Source organism: Vipera ursinii (genome assembly GCF_947247035.1).
Source record: "Vipera ursinii genome assembly, chromosome: 2".
Lineage (NCBI taxonomy): Eukaryota > Metazoa > Chordata > Lepidosauria > Squamata > Viperidae > Vipera > Vipera ursinii.
Genome location: NC_139513.1, coordinates 258,881 through 267,507, shown reverse-complemented (window position 1 = coordinate 267,507; position 8,627 = coordinate 258,881). Strand labels below are relative to the sequence as shown.

Here is an 8,627-nt window from a genome sequence, read left to right as displayed (position 1 = left end):
TGTGAAGCACGCGACTTTACAATAGATACTCAGCAGGTGAAGCAAAAGATGGCAACGTGTCCGGGCATTGGACAGGTTTTTTTCCCCCCTTGCTGCTTTAGTTGCGGTTGTGTTTCTGTTTGTAGAGCCCTGTGGCTCTAGGAGGAGAGCAATTATAGCTTCAGAGGCTTGTAATACCCTGGGGCTGCCTGGCCTCAGGGTGATGCTTAGGCTTGCACAGGAGTTGGAAACTGGGCTTCAGCTGGCTGTGAGGACCGTGAAGAGATCCCGGGCAGCCGGCCGCGTCTTTTGCCTTGATATCATGACTTATCTCAAGAGGTGTTGAAGGCCCATCTTTGCTCAACCTTCCCGTGCTGCATGTGCAGCTCCCAGCCCCCTCCCTGCCCCCCCGCCCCCAAAAGCCCAGGCTGTTCTAATGCAGTGGAATTCAGGGGACTGCGAAGCAATGGCTGACCCAGGAAATGTCTTAAGTCAGAATATGTCCAAATGCAAAACTGGGCACACAAAAACTCTCAGTGGAGCAGTTTTCTGAAAAGTGAAGGGCAGCTGTTGAGGGCATTCAGAGTCTGGATGGTGTCTGGGGACACGGGCGGCGGGGTGGGGGGGAGGGGGGAGGAGAGAAAAAGCTTTAATCCTAATGATGATCCTGGTCCCAGAAAAGCTGCTTTGCAAGGGGAGCCCTTTGGCCTGTGGCCCCTTCACTCTCTTGCCCTGCTATCCTTTCAGCCCTCTGCATGGCGGACTCCCCCCTCCTCCCAATTTAAGTTATGGCCATAGATCAGCATGTTATTGTTATTTCTTTTCCTTCCTCTTCTCCTTCCTGGCTGCGTTCACACAACTAATTCAGATCAGGTTCCATAGCTGCAGTTGCCCAGTTTTTCTTAGCATCATCCACAGTTAGGGTTTGGGGCTCTTGGCATACCACGTGAATGCAGGTGAGGTGATGGTTGAATGCACTGGGGGGCAACTAAATTATGCACCTTGTGTGAATGCAGCCTGGGAGTCAAGGGCTGGTAAAGGTGTTGTTGCTTTGGGGCTTCCCTCACTTCTGTGCGAACTGCTTCCCTTCGACTGACTTTGGCTGCAACCCAAGCCAGCAGCTGCTTCAGATCCTGCTGAAGCTCGGCCCATTTGGCTGGATCCTCGTGTTCTGGTATTGGCCCAGAGACTGGCCTGAGTAGCTGACCGTAGCTCAGTGCACACCGGTGCTGCCTGGCAGCCAGAGGAGGCTGGGGCAATGCCGGCCAGCTGTTCCACTGGCCCAAGAAACAGGGGTGAAGGGTCCCTGGTCTTTTGGCCAGCCCCTTCCACACATACCCCCAAAGCTCATGGGCTGAGCAACAGGAAGCGGCACCCATGCCCCCTGTAAGTGGACTTCCTGAGTTCCACGGTGGGGGCCATCTGGCCCAGGACAGGCTGGGGGCCGAGGGCGTCTCTTGGCTTTTCACGCAACGAGCTGAACAGATCACAGTTTCTCTGGCTTTTGTGCTCTCTTACTTTTTCAGCTTTGCTGTCTTGCAGCAATACCATGTCAACCACCTAGATTTGCCCCGGTGATTATGCTGGGGTACAATAACATCCAGGAAACCAAACCTGACCCCCCCTCCTCCCCCCCTGGCTTAGAACAAACCAAGGCTGTACCAGTTCCCCGCGAAGCTTTATATTGTCAAGGCAAACACCTGGAAGAGGAACCTTTTCCCAGCCCCTCAGAGTTCTCGGCCCCGGATGGGTCGCAGAGAAGAAGACCACACAGCCCCCCCCAAAAGTCCAGCTGGTGCAAAAGCCCGCTTGGCTCCCACCTCTCAGCGGGGGACGAACGAGAGCTCGTACAGGGGCGGGATGGTGAAAAAGCCGAACTCTTGGGGAGTCGGGTCGATGTCCTTGGGGTCCCCCACAGGCTTCAGCCGGAACCTCTGCAGGATGGTGGTGAAGAAGAGGAAGAGCTCCATCCGGGCCAGGGATTCCCCCAGGCAGAGGCGCTTCCCTGCGAGGAGAGGGCGAGAGAAGCAGGCTTAGACCCTCCGGGCAGGTCCAAGCTGTCTCCTGGCCTGAAGCTGGACAGTCAGGAGCCGCTTACCACTCTCTGGAAAAGGCAGGGCAGCTGCCTAGGGGGCCACTGCCCGCCTCTCGCCAGGGGTCCTGGGTTGCCAGTGGGAGCAAAGGTGTGTCCAGCATGCGCAAGAAGTGCCGAGGCAGCCCCCAGTGCCAGCTTGGCATGGGAGCCGGAAAAGCAGGGCGAAAGAGGAGGAAAACCAGGGACAGCTGCCTGGCCCAGAAGAGGGGGGCAGAAGGGGGGCTGGATGTGGCTGTACCTGCGGAGAAGGGTACGAAGGCATCATTCCTCTTCAGGCGCCCGTTCTCATCCAGGAAGTTCTCGGGGTGGAACCCTTTGGGGCTTTTAAACTTGGTGCCATCATTCAGGACGGTGCTGAGCAGGGGAAAGACTTCTGTGCCCTGAGGAAGAGGAGGCCGGCTCAGAGGGGCAAAGATTCAGGGCAGGTGGTGATTTGGGGCAAGAGATGGTCAGACCGGGGCTGGTTTTGACTGGTGCCGAGTCTGGGCTTTCCTACCCTTCTGTCTGGCTTGTCCTTTGGGACTCCCATCGCACACGGTCAGCTGGATGGGGGGAGAGGAGGCACTGGCTTTGGGAAGTTATCAAACTCTACCCCCTCGAGGTGGGCAGCCCTCCTCAGTCCGGAAGTTCTCCGCCTGATCCTGCTGGGTGGGGACACGCTGCCTCCCCCCGTGCCCGCTTGGCCCATTCCCCCCCAAAAAAGTCTAACCTTCGGGATGAGGTAGCCTCTGAATTCCGTGTCACGGGTGACTGCGTGGGCCACGTTCATGGGGATGAGGTCGCTGAAGCGCTGCACTTCGTGGATGACCGCATCCACGTAGGGCATGTGGCTACGGTCTTCAATGTTGGGAATTCGATTCTGGCCAATCACACGGTCTATTTCTTCATGCATCTTTGCTGTCAAAAGGTGGTCTTAAACTTAATTGCTTCAATTGCACCCTCTCTGATGCACCTGGATCAGCTGCTGGGGGACTAAAGAGCCAGGCTGGAGGGTCTCCCCTGCTGAGGAGGCTGTTCTCGGGAGCCATGGGGCTGGCATCCCCCATCCCCCTCGCCCCATGGCAGGGGAAGCTCCTAATGGGTGGCTCTTAGGCTGAAGTCCAGGCCTTTGTGCAGCTCACAGCAACTTCTCCCTGGCCATCCCTGTGGCTCTCAGAGGGGCAGCTTCCTAGCTAGAGAGAAATGCTGCAGTGGGGCCGAATCCACCCCCCCAAATACCTTGCACTTCAGGGTACTTCATCAGCAACAAGAATCCGTATCTCAGGGTGGAGCTGACCGTCTCCGTCCCGCCAATGAACAGGTTCAGGGTGGTCATCTCCAGGTTCTTCAGGTTGAATTCGCTGTCAGGGTTGCCCTTCTCCTGAAGATGAAGCGGAACCGAAATGAAGGAGAACCTTGGGGGACCTCGAATGAGGCTCTCCAGCTGGGCTGGGGGGGGTTTCCCTGCTTGGAGGCTGACTAAGCGCCCCTTCGTCCTAGAAAGGGGCCGGACTGGCCAAGGGGATTCCCACCAGACCCGCTCCCTCCAGTGCCCGTCCCTTTCCAGCTTCAGCTGCCTCCAGACCCATCCCTGCCAGTGCCCCAGCGCCCTCTGCAGGAAAGGAGCTGCAAACACTGGGCATCCCAAGGTTGCCCTGGGCGTGAGGGAGAAAGGGCGGCTGGAGGACTGTGCCCTGGGGGTTGGTGGGACCGACGACACGGAACACGTCCCCTCACTTTCCCTTTGACTAGACCTGGAGGTTCTTTTTGCGAGATCTGGCTGAGGAGCTCAAGTCCCACAACCTTCCCGGCCCTTTGCTTAGGAAGGGACAGCATGTACCCGTGGACCACCTTTTGCCCAGGGGCAAAGCCTCGGAGCTGGGGAATTCACCCGTGGCTGCCTGCCCGCATCCCACCTTCTCCATCTGGATGAGAAAGCAGTCGATGTAATCCCGGGGGGAGTTGGGGTCCAGGCTCTCCTTGTTCTTCTTCACCCTCCTGGCAATGAAGAGCCTCATGTCTTCCAGGATGTCATAGATCTCAGTATGCGGCCCTGGAAAGTACTTCAAGAGGTTGGCGTAGATATCGTAGAACTGCAGGAAATCAGTGGGAAAAGGATCTGTTGGAAAAGAGCTCATTCCAGCCTAGTCAGACAATGAGATCAATCAATCAATGCAGCATTTCAAGAATAAATCAGCAGATATATTTGCAGAATACAGCTGATATGAGAGGAACCGAAATAATCTTGGAGATTTTTCTTCCAAGGCTCCTTTCCTGCCTCCTGGCTGCCCCGCTTGGGCCTTGGAGAAGCCCTGGCACCCTGCCAAGCCCTGGCACTGCCCCACTTGTTGGCATGGTGCCAGTTTGTCCAGGGAGCAGCAATCCCCGATCCTTCCGTTTCGCTGAAGGGAGGCGAGGGGCTGTGTGGGGCTACCTGAGACCAGCTGTTGCTCATCAGCCGAAAGCTGTCGTTCATCATCTTCATAAGGGCCAGAAAATCTTTGTCTTTGTAGTCAAAGCGATTGCCGAAGATGATGGAGCAAATGATGTTGGACACGGCGCAACTGAGGACGAAGATGGGGTTGAAGGGCTTCTCTGGTGCGGGGGCAGAAAGAGAGGATCAATATGTGGCTGGAGCCGCTCAGGACCAAAAAGGTAAACAATTTTCTCCTGATTTGTCCTGGGGGCGCAGAGGGCGGTTCCTCTCTCCCCCCCGTACAGACACTCTAGGGCAGGGGTCTTCAAACTTGGCCCTTTTATGACTTGTGGACATCAGCTCCCAGAATTCCTCAGCCAGGCATGCTGGCTGAGGAATTCTGGGAGTTGAAGTCCACAAGTCATAAAAGGGCCAAGTTTGAAGACCCCTGCTCTAGGGCAACTCATCGCGCCCAGCTGACCACAGCCAACTCGCCCTGCGGGGACAGTTAGTCACGGAACAAGCGCTACCCTACTATCGAAGAAATGGTGGAATAGAATCATGTCAAAAGAGGGACAAAAAGTAAAATAATTTTTAACATTATTTTAAATAACTAAATTGAATTGTTGTCCCATTCCAGTATCTATTCATGTCGAGAGGAAGGGATCCCTGTTCTGTTCCGTTCCGTTCCTTGGGTCAGCAAAGAGGAAGACATCCTGCGATGCTCTTTTCCAGCCCAAGCGTCTCCTGGACTAGAGGTCTTCTAGTCCAACCCTCTACTCAGGGTCTCCTGGCTTGAGCAAGGGGTTGGACTAGAAGACCTCTGAGGTCCCTTCCAGCCCTAGAGCTCTATGTCCTGGACATCTTCACGTCCACACTCAGCATTCCTACAGTGGTTGTCTGGTTGGCCAGTCATTTCAAAAGCCTTTCAAGCGATTCCCCTCCCCCTCCCCCTGCCCAGCCTCACCTTGGGTCTTCTGCAGTTCCTCCAGTAGGAACTGGGCCTCCTCTTGAATCCGCTCCTCGATGGATTTCTTCCCCATCCCAAAATTCCTCAGGATGGTCAGGGAGAACCGGCGCAGCTGCTTCCAGCGCTCCCCCTCAGAGAAGCCCACCCCTGAGGGCAAAAGAGAGCGATGGGCCCCGTGGCCAGGAAAGAGGGGCCGGCCTGACCGGCTCCCGCCTTCCCAGCCTGGAGCCCTCACCATATCCTTGGAAGGTCCTCTGCAGGGTGGGGTTGGTTTTCCTCCCGGAAAACTCTTCCGCCTTGTCAATCAGGGCCTCCTTCACTGCTTCATAGCCGGACAGCACCACAATCGGGCGGTTCCCAAAGTAGACCGTGAAGACGGGGCCGTATTTTTCCCGTAGCTGCACAGGGAGAGGAAACACGGCTAGTCTCCAACTTGCTACCACAATTGAGCCCAAAATTTGTGTTCTTAAGTGAGACAGTCGTTCAGCGAGTTTTGCCTCATTTTACAACCTTTCTTGCCTCTGCTGTTACAAAAATCATTGCAGTTGATAAGCAAGTAACCCGGTTGTTACGTGAATCTGGCTTCCCCCTTGACTTTGCTTGTCAGAAGGTCGCAAAAGGGGATCACGTGCTCCCTCGGGATGTTGCGACCGTCGTAACTGTGAGCCAGTTGCCAAGTGTCTGAATTTTGATACCTGACCCTGGGATGCTGCAACGGTCGTAAGTGGGAAAAGCAGTCCTAAGTCACATTTTTCAGTGACATTGTAGCTTTGGATGGTCACTAAATGAACAGTTGCAAGTCAGGACTGCCTGTGCTCCGATCCAGACCGCCAGCGCCAGACGGGCCCGTGGAATAAAAATCTCGGAAAGGCCATCGTTCTGCTTCAGGTGAAGCTGGGCCGCCGCATCCTCCAGGCAGCTACCTCCGAGGGCAAGGGAGCAGCCGCCACAGCCGAAACCCTTCCCTGGGGGGGGGGCAGAAGCGGCCCCCAGGAGGCATCCACCCTCTGCCCTGCCCTGCAGGATTCCTCTCTCCACAGAGGGATCACCCGCCTGCCTTAGTGGGTAGCTGCATCGCCCAGCTTTGGCTGATCCACGGGTTCTTTTGACTTAAGAGCCCCCATCTCACATTCGGGAACCGGGTAACCATGAAAAGCGAAGCCAGGTCAGCCTGAGGACAAACTCAGATGGGGAACCGAGCAGGTTCCCGGGGCTGCAGGGCGGAGGGAGGAGAAGGCAGCCCCTCCATGCCTTTGTGAGGAGACCCAGGGGTGCCCTTGCCAGAGGGTGGAAACCTGGGGGGGTTGGGCTCCATCCAAACTCCCTTGAACTTTGCTTCCAAGCTCTTCCTTCCTCAACAAGTTGCACACAACCAACAGGATTCTCGTCACTGGATTACTAGAAATTCTTTGAACGCAATCAGAGGTTCTCTGCGGTGGAAACCAGCCTCTGCTGCCATTTGAAGCAGAGTCGCGGGAGGGGCACTTCGCTGAGCCGAGAGTCATTCAGCTCGCAGGACTGTTTCCTAGAGAGAGGCAGAGCCCCTCGGTGGCTCAATCGCCTTGTGATTGACACAGAACTTTTGCAGCACAGCCGCTGAAGTTGCTGTGAGGTACAATCTTAAGCCCAGAAGAATTGCCTCATGAATCACCAGTTGCCTTGAGAATCCAGTTCTTGGAACATAAATATTGATTGTTTGTTTTAAATAAATATTCCTTTATTCATCGTGTAGCATACCACACTGGCAAAACCATGTCCGTTTAGTCCACAGACAAATTGCATAATGCCCCGAAGTCTCACCAAGGCAGAAGAGACCCCAGCCCCCTCCCAAAGTAGGACACCGCCCTGGGGGGTCTTTTGACAACGATGGCAGCGCCTGTATCCTTCAGGTGTGTAGGAAAGGAGATGTTTGCATTTCCTGATGTTTCATCATTAATATCCCAGACACTAGATGGATTAAAAATGGGTGGTGGCTACTCTGGGTTATAGAACTGCTCCCCAAAAAACAACTTTCATGTCAAGGCTGTGTTATCTTTTTAGGGGGTGCTGGACAGGCTTCCCTCTGCCAGCCGAACCATCTTGACAACGTTCCCCAAGGTAAGCAAACCCTCTTCCCAGCCCCATCAGGCTTCTCAAGAACCGCTTTAGCCTAGAAAAGTGTTCTCTAATCTTGGATCGTGAGGCTCCTCAGAAGACACTCGATCTGCTTGATCAGAAGATGATTCGGCCAAGGGGGAAAACCTTTTCCAGGCTTCATGTAGGTGTGAATGAATAAACGGGAGCCGAAAGAGAAAGAAAAAAGGAAAGAAGACGGAGCCAGACTAGATCCCGAAAGAAGATTCGGCCTACTGTCCTGAGGGAGGAAGGAGGTGTGGCAGAAGAAGGTTGGGAACATGGGAGATTGTTCACCAGCTGGGGGATCTGGAGAAGACCCAGGGCACTGGCGGGAGAGACCCAGCAGAGACCGGGGCAAGGTGGAAGCGGACGAGGGCAGAACATCTCTGGGGCTTCTCCTGGGCAAGAGAGGAGGACTTACCTTGAGGAGGGACGCCAAGGTTTTGAATCCCTTGATTTGCAGGAAGTTCCCAATCAGAGGCAGAGGAGTGGGCCCAGGAGGCAGCCGTCCCCTGGCAGAGGACTTCCTCTGGACGAACAGCAAGGCGAGGTAGGAGAGATAAGCGACCAAGAAGAGGGAGACTGCGCTTGCCAGCTCCATGGTGTCAGCCTTTGCACAGGTTCAGTGGGGTTGTGGACATTTAACTGTTGGCTGGGTTTGGCACCGCTTCTGAGTTATGTAAGAGTTATGTAAGGTAAATATATGTTTTAATTGGGCAATTTATTTAATCTTTTTTAACTTTTGTATTTCTATTTATATGCCCTGTTCACTGCCCTGAGTCCTTCGGGAGAAGGGCGGTATAAAAATCCAATAAATGAAATGAAATGAAATGAAATATCAAATCGCAGACACTGCTGCCAAATCAGAAATAAAAGTGGCTTTTGCCCAGGTTTGCCTGGTGCGCCAGTTGCGACCCTATCTGGACCGGGATGCCTTGCGTACAGTCACTCATGCGCTCGTGACCTCTTGTTTGGACTACTGTAATGCTCTCTACATGGGGCTGCCCTTGAAGGCCACTCGGAGGCTCCAACTGGTGCAGAATGCAGCCGCGCGAGTTGTGTTGGGAGTCTCC

The 8,627-nt window shown here is 54.7% G+C and overlaps 1 protein-coding gene across 1 annotated transcript; it reads right to left on the bottom strand.

Annotated features, from left to right (window-relative positions):
• Window positions 1–1,656: 1,656 nt before the first annotated feature.
• LOC310633502 (cytochrome P450 2G1-like) lies at window positions 1,657–8,155 on the bottom strand (the record flags this gene model as incomplete). Its single annotated transcript, XM_083351218.1, has 9 exons — window positions 1,657–1,984; window positions 2,313–2,454; window positions 2,784–2,971; window positions 3,293–3,434; window positions 3,970–4,146; window positions 4,488–4,648; window positions 5,437–5,586; window positions 5,675–5,837; window positions 7,976–8,155. The coding sequence occupies 9 exons, from the start codon at window positions 8,153–8,155 to the stop codon at window positions 1,803–1,805; spliced, it is 1,485 nt and encodes a 494-aa protein (XP_083207344.1). The 3' UTR covers window positions 1,657–1,802.
• Window positions 8,156–8,627: the final 472 nt, after the last annotated feature.